The sequence below is a fragment of the Bos javanicus genome, chromosome 23, assembly GCF_032452875.1.
Source record: "Bos javanicus breed banteng chromosome 23, ARS-OSU_banteng_1.0, whole genome shotgun sequence".
Classification (NCBI taxonomy): Eukaryota; Metazoa; Chordata; class Mammalia; order Artiodactyla; family Bovidae; genus Bos; species Bos javanicus.
The window spans coordinates 27,405,770-27,419,491 of NC_083890.1; the positions used below are offsets into that span (position 1 = coordinate 27,405,770).

Genomic DNA, 13,722 nt, shown 5'->3' on the forward strand with positions numbered 1-13,722 from the left:
GCGTGCCTCGCCTTCGGTTCCCAGCTGAGTGAGGCCAGGAAGGGCAGCAATTCTCCCCTGCCGCTCCCAGTTTAGGACAGGAACTGCCATCTCCGAGGCCGCTCTCGGGGGAAAAATGGCCAGAAAGCGCGTAGTGGCTCCTTTAAGGCTCCTCTCAGCCCTCCCTCCCAACCCACGTGACCCGGGGCGGCCGCGCGCCGGCTCGGCCCCCCGCGCAAGCGGCGATGGCGGCGGCGGCGGGAGCTGCAGCGGCGGCGGCCGCCGAGGTGCGGAAGGGGAGGGGGAGAGGCGGGTGCATGCCCGCGCGCGCGCCCGGGGGAAGCGCGCGCCCGTGCAATGCTCCGGGGGTGCAACGGGGCCGGGGGGCCCGAGCGAGACTTGCAGCAATCCGGAGGGCCAGCACCGGGGGCGGATGAGGGGACCAGGGGGTGGGAGGTGGGGGGAGTGGGCACGGAGGCGCGCGTGCAGCCGCCGGCTGCCCCCGAGTGGGCGGCGGGCGCCGGGGCCCCAGGAGCACGCGCGAGGGGCACGAGGGGCCGTCCACCGGGCTGGGGGACAGCGGGCGCTGGAGGGGTTGGTGCCCGGGGTCCCCGCGGCCTGGGGGACAAAGGGGGAGCGGCGCGTGCAGCCGGGAGGAGGGGGCGGGGCCGGGGCGCAGAGGCCCCGCCCCCTCCCCCTCCTCTCTTCTCGGCCCCTGAGATGCGGGGTCTGCCGAGAGGGAGGGGGTTGATGCGGGCCCGGGGGAGGGGTCGTGCGGCCCCTCCGGGCAGCCGAGGCCGCGGAAGGGGGGGAGCCCATAGAGGAAGAGGTAGGCCCCGGAGCCTGCTCTCTCTACCCAGGGCCCAGGCGTCCTGGGCCCCCCAGCTTCCTACCGGACTGACCAGCCCTCCTATCCCTTGTGTCCCCTCCCAGGGGGAGGCCCCCGCTGAGATGGGGGCGCTGGTGCTGGAGAAGGAGCCCAGAGGAGCCACCGAGAGAGGTGAGTGAAGCAGAAACGGGCCCTGTTGGACCTTCACCTCCCCCACAACCCATGATCTCGTGAGCCCTTAGCCCTGGACTTTTTCTCTTCCATTACAGTTCATGGCTCTTTGGGGGACACCCCTCGTAGTGAGGAGACCCTGCCCAAGGCCAACCCCGATTCCCTGGAGACTGCTGGCCCCTCATCCCCAGCCTCTGTCACAGTCACTGTCGGCGATGAGGGGGCTGACACCCCTGTAGGGGCCACACCACTCATTGGGGATGAACCCGAGAATCTCGAGGGAGATGGGGACCTCCATGGGGGTCGCATCCTGCTGGGTGAGAAGCCGGGGGAGTCTGGGGAGGGGTGAGGTGGGGTGACTTCTGACTCGGTCTTCCCTCTTATCTTGTCTCTTGCCTGCCTGTGTTTTCCAGGCCATGCCACAAAGTCGTTCCCGTCTTCCCCCAGCAAGGGGGGTGCCTGTCCCAGCCGAGCCAAGATGTCAATGACAGGGGCCGGAAAATCACCCCCATCAGTTCAGAGTTTGGCTATGAGGCTGCTGAGTATGCCGGGCGCCCAAGGGGCGCCAGCAGCAGGGCCTGAACCCCCTCCGGCCACAGCCAGCCCAGAGGGGCAGCCCAAGGTTCATCGAGCCAGGAAAACCATGTCCAAACCAGGAAATGGACAGGTGAGGCTTAGGGGGATGGCTGTGGGAGTGGGAGAAACAGAATAATTAACCATAAACCCCCGTGGGCTGCTGTTTTACAATTTAGCTTCAGGCCTTTTCTTATCCAGTACGTGACTGCTTCACATATTTACCAAGGGGCTACTGTACGTCAGATTCTTTACTGGGGCTTAATCTATGAACATACCAGATACCTGTCTTCCTGGGGGTTGTGCTCTTAGGGAGAGGAGAGTAGAAGATACAAATGTTGGAAAGTTAACTGTGTCGTCAATGTCTTAATTACTCTTGTGACAACAACTATAGAGACTTCAAACCACCTTTCCTGTTCTACTTCAAAGCAAGCCCCCAGGGAACTTCTCCCTCCCTTCTTTGAAACTGTCCCTGCTGTTTTAAAGGTTTTACTGTGAATCTCTACTGAGAAGGAGACAAGGGAAGTGACAAGAGCCCCAGAATCTCAGAAGCTTTATGACAGTGTTTTTAGGGATCTGGATATCATGTTGTTCCGGGTTTGCTTTGCGTAGCTTTGATCAAGGCCTTAATTTGTTTTTCCATGTGGAAAGGAGGGGGCAAGGGGCCTGCTTCTGTGTCTGTGAAGGGTTGAGTGTTAGAAGGGGAATATGGCCTGACGTGGTTCATATTGCCAGAGAACTTTGGATGGCGTTTCTGAGGGTGTGGCTCACCACCCCACCCCAACCTGGGGCTCTCAGCTCATCCAGACAGAACCTTAGATGCTCCCTGACCCTAAGTGTGCTCCCTCTTGGCCCCCAGCCCCCAGTCCCTGAGAAGCGGCCCCCTGAAGTGCAGCATTTCCGCATGAGTGACGACGTGCACTCGCTGGGGAAGGTGACCTCAGGTCAGTCCCATCCCCCACCTACCTGTGGCTTGCTATGGCCTGTGCTAAGGGCTTAGAGTGCCAGTCTCACTCCTTTCTCTCTCTCTCTCTTCTTCTAGATGTGGCCAAAAGGAGGAAGCTGAACTCAGGAGGTGGCTTGGTGAGCCAGGAGGGGCTGGGAACAGGGCCTCTCTCCCTGAGGGCTGCTCTGAGGCAGCCCCAGAGCTGGGGTTCCATCTTACCCTCACGGGAAATGGGTTGGTGAGTGAGTGCCAGCAGCGTCAATGTTTCTTCAATCTTTTTCTAGTCAGAAGAGTTGGCTTCTACGCGGAGTTCGGGAGAAGTGACCCTGGAGAAGGGGGACCCCGGGTCCCTGGAGGAGTGGGAAACGGTGGTAGGGGATGACTTCAGCCTCTACTATGATTCCTACTCTGTGGATGAGCGGGTGGACTCTGACAGCAAGGTGAGAGGGAGCCAGCCACCCTCCCAGCCACGCTCCCCTCGCATCCAGGGCTCATTCTCCAGTCTTTCCTGCCCCACTTTTTCCTCTCTTTCCTTTTCTGAACACCCACTAGTTCACTGCCCCGTACTATCTATAACTTATTTCCATTGTGTGCTCTACCCCATACCATCCCCTTGTCCCGCTCCAGTGATAATCACCACCCTGGACTTGGGGTGTAACATCCCGTTTTATGGTTTATTTGTTGTTTATTCCTTTGTTTCTTGTTTGGTTTGTTTCATATGTGTGTTTGCCCATGCAACATAATGCTTAGTCTTGCCCCTTTTACTTTTTGTTTGTTTTCTCATGGAATCTTTCAGATACACACAAAAAATAGAATAGTGAGCCCCCAGGTGGCCATCACCCAGCTCGAAGGATTAGCAATACACAGCGGGTCTTGCTTGACTCATCTGTTCCTCCCCTAATACCCATACCTACTGGATTGGTTCAAAGCAAATAGCCAGGCACCATTTCATCTAGAAACATTTCCATAAGTCTCTCTAAACATTAGACCTCTTTCTGTTTTCAAAAGATTTACAGATGTTTTTGGGGGTTTTTTGGCCGAATCATGTGGCTTACAGGGATCTTAGTTCCCCAGCCAGAGATAGAACCCATGCTTCCTGCAGGGGAAGCATGGAGACCTAACCACTGGACCTCCCGGGAAGTCCCTACAAATGATTATTTAATCCCATCGCCTTGCTACCAATTAGTCTTCGCATTTTCTCAGTTGTTTCATAAATGGGTTTTCATTTGTCAAGTTTCAAATGAGTTCCACACATTGATCTGATTATTTGTCTTAGGTCTCTCTTGGTATATAGGTTCCCTGCCTTCTAAAAAAATAACTTTTTTTTGCCACTCATTTGTTAAAGGAACAAGAATTCTGTCCTGCAGAATTCTTCACACTTAGGAGTCGGCTGATCGGGTGGGGATTGACATGTAATTCTCTGTCCAGTGTTTCTTCTTGTAAACTCATAGATCCAGAAGTGTGCTCAGCCTCAGAGGCCTGTTGTTTTTCTTTTTAGTTTGGTAAGACTTGATAGCAGGTGCGTCCTGTTGTATCATCAGGTGTTGGACATTTGGTCTTTTATTAGTGAAGTTAAGATCAGTGGATTCAGACGATATCACTCAGATTTCATTATAGCATTTCTGATTAGCTTTTCATGTAGTGTTTTCAGTCTCGCCTGTTTATGAACTTCATAGAGTATCATACTATACATTTGTTACCTGGAACTGCTTTTTTTTTTCCCCCTCCTTACTGTTATGTTGCCAAGATCATCACAGTTTTGCATGTCACCGTAGCACCGTATTTTTCATTGTTGTATAACACGCCATACCCCCTCTTTGTACCCAGCCTTTCCTTCCTCTCCTGTCCACAGTCATCTTCACCAGGGAACCATCCTTGGGGATTTATGGTTTTCTTGATCACACCTCCTTCTCTGAGTCCCAGGGGTTGTATGTGTCCTACCCTGCCTCTCTCCCAAGTTCTCCCCAAGAGCGAGCTGTGGCCTGGGGAGGCCACAGCTTTACCTCTCTTCCAGTCTGAGGTTGAAGCTCTGGCTGAACAACTGAGTGAGGAAGAGGAAGAGGAGGAGGAGGAAGAGGAGGAAGAAGAAGAGGAGGAGGAGGAGGAGGAAGAAGAAGAGGAAGATGAAGAGTCTGGCAATCAGTCTGACAGGGTAGGGTTGGAAGCCAGCAGCCCCAGAGGAGTGGAGACTGCAGGACCAGAAGTCTGAGTCCTCCAAGGAGGGGGGTTACGGGCTGGGGGCCACCTGCCACCCTAATGCTCCTCCTCCTCCCCAGAGTGGTTCCAGCGGCCGCCGCAAAGCCAAAAAGAAATGGCGGAAGGACAGCCCATGGGTGAAGCCATCACGGAAACGGCGGAAACGAGAGCCTCCGAGGGCCAAGGAGCCACGAGGTGAGGAGGCTCCTCTGCTTTGGGGTCCCCTCCTCCAGCCCCCTCCCAGCCCCCAGAGAGCGTGCATGCACACCCACGCTCCGCATGCACCCCCGCGTCCAGGCACCTGTGAGCTCGCACTCTCACTCTCTCTGTCTCTGTGTCAGGAGTGAATGGTGTGGGCTCCTCAGGCCCCAGTGAGTACATGGAGGTCCCTCTGGGGTCTCTGGAGCTGCCCAGCGAGGGGACCCTCTCTCCCAACCACGCTGGTAATTGCCAATTGCCGATTGCCGGGATAGGGAGCCACTAGGGGTGCCCTCAGGGCCAGAGGGAATGGGGAGGAGGGGGACCCCACTGGAGCTGGGGTGTCCATGACCAGACTTTGGGGGTTCGGGAGCATGGAGGAAAAGTCAGGGTGGGGGTGAGAGGCCCCATGAGGGGTCCTGGCGGGTGAGGGGCTGGGCCTCCCTCAGCTCCCTGCTCCCTCTATCCAAGGGGTGTCCAATGACACATCTTCGCTGGAGACAGAGCGCGGGTTTGAGGAGCTGCCCCTCTGCAGCTGCCGCATGGAGGCCCCCAAGATAGACCGCATCAGCGAGAGAGCAGGGCACAAGTGCATGGCCACAGAGAGCGTGGACGGAGAGGTGGGCCTGGGGACTGGCCGGCGAGATGCCAGGGCAGCTGGCCCCGGAGCCCAGCCTCACCTCTTGTCACCCGGCCTCGCCACCCACAGCTGTCCGGCTGCAATGCTGCCATCCTCAAGCGGGAGACCATGAGACCGTCCAGCCGTGTGGCCCTGATGGTGCTCTGTGAGACCCACCGTGCGCGCATGGTCAAACATCACTGCTGCCCCGGCTGTGGCTACTTCTGTACGGCGGTGAGTGACCAGCAGGGCAGCCAGGCGGCGTGCCCCAAGGGGCAGGGGCTCCCGGAGCCTGACCGTGTTATTTCCCTGCCCTTAGGGCACCTTCCTGGAGTGTCACCCCGACTTCCGTGTGGCCCACCGCTTCCACAAGGCCTGTGTGTCCCAGCTGAACGGGATGGTCTTCTGTCCCCACTGTGGGGAGGATGCATCTGAGGCCCAGGAGGTGACCATCCCCCGGGGGGATGGGGTGACCCCACCGGCTGGCACTGCAGCACCCGCTCCCCCACCCCTGGCCCAGGATGCCCCCGGGAGAGCGGACACTTCCCAGCCCAGGTACTGGCTTTGCCCTTGCCTCCTGTCTTCCCTGCGCAGTCCCCATCTGCCCTAGACATTCACGCCTTCTCCCACAGTGCCCGGATGCGGGGGCAGGGGGAGCCTCGGCGTCCACCCTGCGACCCTCTGGCCGACACCATCGACAGCTCAGGGCCCTCCCTAACCCTGCCCAATGGGGGCTGCCTCTCAGCTGTAGGGCTGCCACCAGGGCCAGGCCGGGAGGCCCTGGAGAAGGCCCTGGTCATCCAGGAGTCAGAGAGGTAAGTAGGGGTTGCACGCGCGGGCACGGCCGCTAGGACTGGGGCTGGGAGTGTGGATCTGTGGTTCTTGGGGCTGTTACTTGAATCTGAGGGGCCCTTACCCCGGCAGGCGGAAAAAGCTCCGGTTCCACCCTCGGCAGTTGTACCTGTCCGTAAAGCAAGGGGAGCTGCAGAAGGTGATCCTGATGCTGTGTGAGTGTCCCCCTTGTTCATTCAGCAGACCCTACCTGAGCTCTGCTTATGTGCCCATCCCTGGGCTCGGAGCCAGGAGGGCAGCCATGAGGGTCATGGTCTTTGCCCTGAAGGACTTAGGCTGGTAGGGGATGCAGACGCACAGGTCGCCCGTGATGATGGGGACTGTGGTGGCAATAAGCACAGAGGCCCTGGGCCCTGTTCTGAGAGCTTACACACTTTCACTCACTTGTATCTTCCCAGCGGAGACTCAGAGTGGTGAACTGGCTTGCCCAGTGCACAGGGTACTGAGGGGCTGGGGCCATTTGAACTTGGGCAGAGCTGGTGCTCTTTAACATCTTAATTCTCATGAGACTGTGCCACAGTGGATGTGAGCACAGGAGAGGCCCAGGAGGCACCCCTGACCCAGCTTGGGGTCCTGAGAAGCCTTCCTGGAGGAGATGCCACCCACCCCCTCGCTTGCTCACCGCATGTCCCTCCCTCTCCCGGTGTGGTGGGCTCTCCCCACAGTGGACAACCTGGACCCCAACTTCCAGAGTGACCAGCAGAGCAAGCGCACACCCCTGCACGCGGCTGCCCAGAAGGGCTCTGTGGAGATCTGCCATGTGCTGCTGCAGGTCAGCATGGGCCCCGCCTGGGACCACAGCACCCACCCCACCCCGACCCAGCCCCTCCCTGGTGCCAACAGCCCCTCCGTGCAGGCTGGAGCCAACATCAATGCCGTGGACAAGCAGCAGCGGACGCCGCTGATGGAGGCCGTGGTGAACAACCATCTGGAGGTGGCTCGCTACATGGTGCAGCGTGGGGGCTGTGTCTACAGCAAGGTGCGTGGCCGGACAGGCCTGGCTGGGCTCAGGGGCCGGGCCTGAGGTGCCAGCCTGAGGGCTCATTTGCCCGCGTCACCCCCAGGAGGAAGACGGCTCCACCTGCCTCCACCACGCCGCCAAAATTGGGAACCTGGAGATGGTCAGCCTGCTGCTGAGCACGGGACAGGTGGACGTCAATGCCCAGGTCAGCAGCCTGGTCCCCTTTCTCCCTCGTCTGACCTCTGACCCTTCCCCTGCATGTCACACTGTTCCACCCTGTTCATATCTCTATTCCCTGCTTCACTTGTATTTCTCTTAACTCTTTTCTGTTTCTTTCTGTTTTTCTTTACCAGTTTTCAAAATGAGTTGTTGCCTTAATCTCTGGAACTGGCCAGTATTAACTCAGTTTTTTACCTGTTGGAGGTGTTTTAGTCTGTGTTCCCCTTGATCTTTGAGCCGTTCCATCCTTTGTCCAGAAGAAGCCCCTTGCCACAGACTTCTGTGGCTTTGAACTGATCCAGTAGCCTTTGAGAGCATCCTTGTCAGCAGCTGTCCTGCGCCAGACTCAGACTTTACCACTTTCTAAGAAACTCTGGTCCGTTTAAGTGGGAAAATTTTTTTTTTGGAGACTACAACAATCTGTGTACCTGGAGGGGGTTATTGCTATTGGGTCCCTGCTTCTCTTGTAAGTGGGTAGATCTAGGAAATATTTTTTAGAAAGAGAAAAATTACTTTGCAGTCATGAGCAGTAGACACTATTAGTCCCAGTTTATAAATGAAGAAACGGAGACCCAGAGACCTTAAATTACCTGCCCCGGGGCCCCACTGCCTGTGAATGGTGGAGCCCTGACTCTGTGTGAGCGGCGGGAGCTGTGTCTCCACCCTCCCCCTTCCCTCCCCGCCCCCAGGACAGCGGCGGGTGGACCCCCATCATCTGGGCTGCAGAGCACAAGCACATAGAAGTGATCCGCATGCTTCTGACACGGGGCGCGGACGTCACTCTCACCGACAACGTGAGTGCGGGGTTGGTGGGGATGCCGGAGGTGGGCTCAGTCCTGCCCTGCGCCTGAGCTAGGTGCGCCAGCTGGGTTCAAGCCTCGCCCCCTTCCACTTCCACAGGAGGAGAACATCTGCCTGCACTGGGCCTCCTTCACCGGCAGCGCCGCCATCGCCGAGGTCCTCCTGAACGCCCGCTGCGACCTCCACGCTGTCAATTACCACGGGGACACGCCCCTGCACATCGCGGCCCGGGAGAGCTACCACGACTGCGTGCTGTGAGCCCCCACCCGGCACCCAGCCCCACACGCGCCCCTCTGCCACCTCTCACGGCCAGGTGCCCCACGGGCTCCTGTCCCCTCCCAGGTTGTTCCTGTCACGCGGGGCGAACCCTGAGCTGCGGAACAAGGAGGGGGACACGGCGTGGGACCTGACCCCCGAGCGGTCCGACGTGTGGTTTGCCCTCCAGCTCAACCGCAAGCTCCGGCTCGGGGTGGGGAATCGGGCCATCCGCACGGAGAAGATCATCTGCCGGTGAGCCTGGGCTCTCTCCGCACCCAGAGCCCCCTCCCCAGGCCCCTTGGAGCCTCAGAGTCCCCAGAACCACCTCCGTTCCCCCTGAAACACATACAGATAGAGTTGGCAGATACAGCAAATAAAAATAGACACCAGGCTAAATTAGAATTTCAAGTGAACAACGCATACTTTTTTAATGTTTAAGAGTGTTCTGAGAGTATATTTGGGACATGAAAGTGAGAGTGTTAATCACTCAGTCTTGTCCGACTCTGTGACCTCGTGGACTGTAGCCTGCCAGGCTCCTCTGTCCATGGGATTCTCCAGGCAAGAATACTGGACTGGGTTGCCATGCCCTCCTCCAGGGGATCTTGCTAACCCAGGGTTCGAACCCAGGTCTCCCACATTGTAGGTGAATTCTTTACTGTCTGAGTCACCAGGGAAGCCCTGTACTAAAAAAATTATTTCCTGATTATCTGTTCTGAAATTCAGATTTTTAACTAAGTGTCCTGCCTTTGATCTGCGAACCTTACTCCCCACCCCTGATGAACCCCCAGAACACCCTCTCCCCTCCCCTGGCCCTCTCCTTGCTTCTAGGGAAGCCCTCACCCCATACTCTAGCCACCCAGCTCCATCTCCCCTCCTGCCAGGGACGTGGCTCGGGGCTATGAGAACGTCCCCATCCCCTGTGTCAATGGTGTGGACGGGGAGCCCTGCCCCGAGGATTACAAGTACATCTCAGAGAACTGCGAGACGTCCACCATGAACATTGACCGCAACATCACCCACCTGCAGGTTAGTGTGGGGCCCTGGGACCTCCTCCCAAAGGGGCACCCAGAGCCGCTAAGTGGAGCCGGGCACGTTGTGCCAACAAGGACGTCTGGCCAAGGTGGTGGGGCTGAAAGGGACCTCTGGTGTGGGCTTGCATCCACCTGGGGAGGGGGACCTTTTTCTAGGACACATGAAGGTATCACATAGGCTCATGGTGGCCCTAGAGATACCCGCATCAGCAGCATCTTGATTCCCCCTCATCCTGGGACCATCACCACCACTACCTTACAGTGTGGACCCTAGAGAAAGGACAGCAGTTGGGGGCTTGTGGGGGGAAGCTGAGGGGCCTGGGCCAATTCTGAGGGGTGAGCTGACCCTGCCTCCTGCCCCAGCACTGCACGTGTGTGGATGACTGCTCCAGCTCCAACTGCCTGTGTGGCCAGCTCAGCATCCGCTGTTGGTATGACAAGGTGCGTGCCCTGGCCACCTGCCCATCCACTCCTCCGGAGCTGGCCTCTGACACCAACCCTCTGGGGCCTTGTCCCTTGCCTTCTGTCCTGTGGCGGAAGTAGCGGAGAGGGCAGGGCGAGACCCGAGACTCCTAGGACGTTGCCAAGACAGAGCCTTGGTGTATGCAAATCAAGGGCGATGGTTGTGGGTTTCCTGTAGCGTATACGTGGCCTCCCTGAGTCTGTGGTGGGGTCAGTGATGGATTTTTCGGTGAAGTCTTGGGAGTCCTGGGCAGCTGAGGGGAGCACCACACAAAAACCACTGTCTTCCCGTCCCTCAACCCCAGGATGGGCGGCTGCTCCAGGAATTTAACAAGATCGAGCCCCCGCTGATTTTTGAGTGTAACCAGGCATGTTCCTGCTGGAGAAACTGCAAGAACAGAGTAGTGCAGAGCGGCATCAAGTGAGTCCCTGCCCCTCGGCCCTCCTCACCCCGCTTTCTCCCTTCTCTCCTTTGGGAAGCTTCCATGTCACCCCCCTCAATACCGTCCTCTCTCCCACCTTCAGGGTGCGACTGCAGCTCTACCGAACAGCCAAGATGGGCTGGGGGGTCCGTGCCCTGCAGACCATTCCCCAGGGTACCTTCATTTGCGAGTGAGTGGTTGAGGGGGAGGGGTACTCTGGCTCTTCGGGGCAAAGGGCTGGGTGCAGGGCCACGGCTGACTCCCAGGCATCCCTCTCTGCCCTCCTCCCTAATGGGTCCACCTGGCCAGCCTCCTCTGACCACCATCCCCAAGCCTCCACTCTGCCCAGGTCACAGGGCCTGTGTCTTTCCCTCCCCATTGGTGTCTTCCTGAGCTTCACACTCCCTCTCCCCTGCCCTTCTCAACTGGGGAAAGGCCCAGTTTTAACAGACCAGGGTTTGAGCCCCATTCTGCCACTGGGTGTCTTCGGCCAAGTTCACAACCACTTTGAGCCTCCTCCTTCTTGTCTGCAAAATGGAGGTGATAACAGCTACCCTTCCGTCCACCTCCTCAGGGGCCTCAGGCCTGCCCATCTGTCAGTTCTTTCTCTTCCCAGCATCTATAACTTCTCCGTGTCTCCTAGCTTTTACCCCATGGTCTTCAAACTTAATCTTCTTTGGCTTTCAAAAAAAAAGTCATTCAGCCCTATTTGGCTATTTAAGAAACCATTCATTTTCCCTCCATCGTGTCATCTCTCAGTTTGACTCAGACAAGCGGCCTCTTCCTGCTGGATCTCAGTTCCCCCCATCCACTCCCTACTCATCCCTGCCCAGATCTGCCTTTACCCTCTCCCTCTGCTTCCTCTCGTCGGTCCCCACGCCCCGACCCCTGTGTCTCAGTCTGCATTCTCCTGGCATCCGCCACCCCCTTAGCTCTGGCTCCCATGACACCATCCTTAGCCGCAACTCATCCTTTCTTCCTCTTCACCAGCTCCTCTTCCTCTGCTTTCCAAACGTGGGTGCTTCCTCCCCAGTTCTTCACAGCTCCTGGGGCTCCATCCCTTCCTGCAGTTCTCACCTCTCTCCTGTCCTCAGCCTGACCTTGCCCCACCTGCTGGGTGATTTCCTCGTCCTCCCCATGTCTACACCTGAACAGATTCCCCACCCAGGCCCACTGCCAAGATACTCATCCCTTCACCCCAGAGGCTTGGCACTTCCGTACTCACCTGAATCATCCTCTGGTGCAGCTTGTACCTTCCCTTGAGCTTCCCCACCGCTGCTACTCCAGTGGCCCCACACTTCTCACCCCTGCCCCACACTGTCAGGTCCTGCCTGTTGATCTCGCTGTCCTGGGGGAGCCCGACTGGCCAGTTTGTCCTGTGTACTCTCACATGCCTGTGTCCCCAGGCTCCTCTTCCTGATCCCCCTTCTGGATGGGGACCTCCTACCCTCTCCCTCCTAGATCATGTCTGCTATCCTTGGGTCACCCACCCCAGCCATGTGGATCTGTGAGATTCACGGAGAGTGTCTGGGGCAGCTGACAAATGGTGGAAGAGGAATCCCAGGCTGTGGGGAGAGACAGGCCCTGGAGCCTACTTGCAGTAACTCCCTGCTCACCTCCAGAACCACCACTTCCTGCCCAACAGGTATGTCGGAGAACTGATCTCTGATGCCGAGGCTGATGTGAGAGAGGACGATTCTTATCTCTTCGACTTGGACAACAAGGTGGGCAGGAGACCCCCTTGCCTTCCTCCTTTCAAGCAGCAGATGCAAACCTGGGGAGGAGGGGCCAGGTGATCAGTGGGGCGAGGAGGTTGGCCAGCCAGCAGGGTGGTGGTAGATGTGATGAGTGATGCTCCCCCCTCAGGATGGAGAGGTGTACTGCATCGATGCCCGTTACTACGGCAACATCAGCCGCTTCATCAACCACTTGTGTGACCCCAACATCATCCCCGTCCGAGTCTTCATGCTGCACCAAGACCTGAGATTTCCACGCATCGCCTTCTTCAGTTCCCGAGACATCCGGGCCGGGGAGGAGCTGGGGTGAGGCCTCCTGAGGCTCAGCTGGGGTGTGGGAGATGTAGCAAGCCCCAGACCAAAAGCAGAAGGCTGGCAAGTGCCTGGTTTCCAGGCATAGATTAGAGCAGAGCCTCTCTGAAGTCACTGTAGACAGAGTCCTGAACCTCATGGATTTTGAGTTAGTAGGTTTGGGGTGGGTCGTGAGAGCCTTCACTTCTAACAAGCTCCTGGGCAATGCTAGTGCTGCCAGGGCATTTGAACCTAGGAGGGCTTAGAGCCCCTCTGAAGTGGGAATGGGTGCTCTGGAGTGGGTCTGGGCTCCACAGATCTCTTGTGCTGCTCTGACAGGTTTGACTATGGTGACCGCTTCTGGGACATCAAAAGCAAGTACTTCACCTGCCAGTGTGGCTCTGAGAAGTGCAAGCACTCGGCTGAGGCCATTGCCCTGGAGCAGAGCCGCCTGGCCCGCCTGGACCCACACCCTGAGCTGCTGCCTGAGCTCAGCTCCCTGCCCCCTGTCAACCCCTGAGATCGGACCACATCCACTGTCCCACCCCTGGACAGCCACCAGCTCAGTAGCCACTTCTGCCGCTTGCCCACAGCCTACGCCTGGGGGCTTTTACCGTTTCCTCTCTCCCTTACTTACCCCTTCACACATTCCTCAGCCAGCTCCCAGCCAGGCCCTGGAGGTCTGACAGCCCCTGTCTCCCAGAGCTGGTTCTTTCCTGGGAGGGTGACTTCAGGGCTGGCCACCCCTCCCCCCAAGCGCCTCCTGCCACCCCTGTTCCCCACCCTCAACTGAAGTTTGATGAAATTGAGCCTCTGTGCTAATTGGTTTCCTTTGTTCTCAATAAATGTTGGGTTTATAATAAACGGGGTGATTGTTGGCGGAAAAGCACACACAGCCCGAGGGAATGTGGGTCCAAGGGGCAGAAAGGGGATGGAAAGGGGGCTGGGCAGGTGTGGCCGATGTGGATAGCCCTCCAGGGGACGGTTGTGGGGAATTCTGTGGGGCAGAGTCTAGGGTAGGTCTCATCTCCACATTTCCGGTAGGAGGGCGTGGGTGTGACTATTACAGTTGGAAGTAGTTTACAGAATTCTAAAGGATTTTCTTAAGAGTGTGTGAGTTCCTCAGGCCATGGTCTCTGAGCCCTGACCTGACCCACATCCCAGGCTTTCCTTCCTGC

The 13,722-nt window shown here is 57.8% G+C and overlaps 1 protein-coding gene across 4 annotated transcripts; it reads left to right on the plus strand.

Annotated features, from left to right (window-relative positions):
- Nucleotides 1-185: 185 nt before the first annotated feature.
- Nucleotides 186-13,408, plus strand: EHMT2 (euchromatic histone lysine methyltransferase 2). Of its 4 annotated transcripts, XM_061399082.1 has the most exons (28): nucleotides 186-266; nucleotides 913-979; nucleotides 1,078-1,296; nucleotides 1,393-1,646; nucleotides 2,412-2,496; nucleotides 2,595-2,635; nucleotides 2,783-2,938; nucleotides 4,513-4,650; nucleotides 4,775-4,889; nucleotides 5,036-5,137; nucleotides 5,364-5,512; nucleotides 5,602-5,745; nucleotides 5,831-6,066; nucleotides 6,144-6,326; nucleotides 6,436-6,518; nucleotides 7,029-7,135; nucleotides 7,220-7,342; nucleotides 7,428-7,529; nucleotides 8,233-8,337; nucleotides 8,444-8,598; nucleotides 8,687-8,854; nucleotides 9,484-9,628; nucleotides 9,997-10,074; nucleotides 10,401-10,516; nucleotides 10,621-10,707; nucleotides 12,163-12,241; nucleotides 12,384-12,559; nucleotides 12,884-13,408. In XM_061399082.1, exons 1-28 carry the CDS (start codon nucleotides 225-227, stop codon nucleotides 13,062-13,064), a joined length of 3,636 nt encoding a protein of 1,211 aa, XP_061255066.1. In that variant the 5' UTR covers nucleotides 186-224; the 3' UTR covers nucleotides 13,065-13,408. The 4 variants fall into 4 exon arrangements, with proteins under 4 accessions (XP_061255066.1, XP_061255067.1, XP_061255064.1 ...); XM_061399083.1 differs by lacking the exon at nucleotides 5,036-5,137; XM_061399080.1 differs by lacking the exon at nucleotides 186-266 and having other exon boundaries at nucleotides 673-979.
- The last annotated feature ends 314 nt before the right edge of the window (nucleotides 13,409-13,722 follow it).

Bases quoted from the DNA above. Each gene is read 5' to 3' on its own strand.
- EHMT2 (XM_061399080.1), top strand. From the start codon at position 700: ATGCGGGGTCTGCCGAGAGGGAGGGGGTTGATGCGGGCCCGGGGGAGG. The intron at 9,629-9,996 runs GTTAGTGTGGGG...CTCCTGCCCCAG, and splicing joins GCAACATCACCCACCTGCAG to CACTGCACGTGTGTGGATGA. The intron at 10,708-12,162 runs GTGAGTGGTTGA...CCTGCCCAACAG, and splicing joins CAGGGTACCTTCATTTGCGA to GTATGTCGGAGAACTGATCT.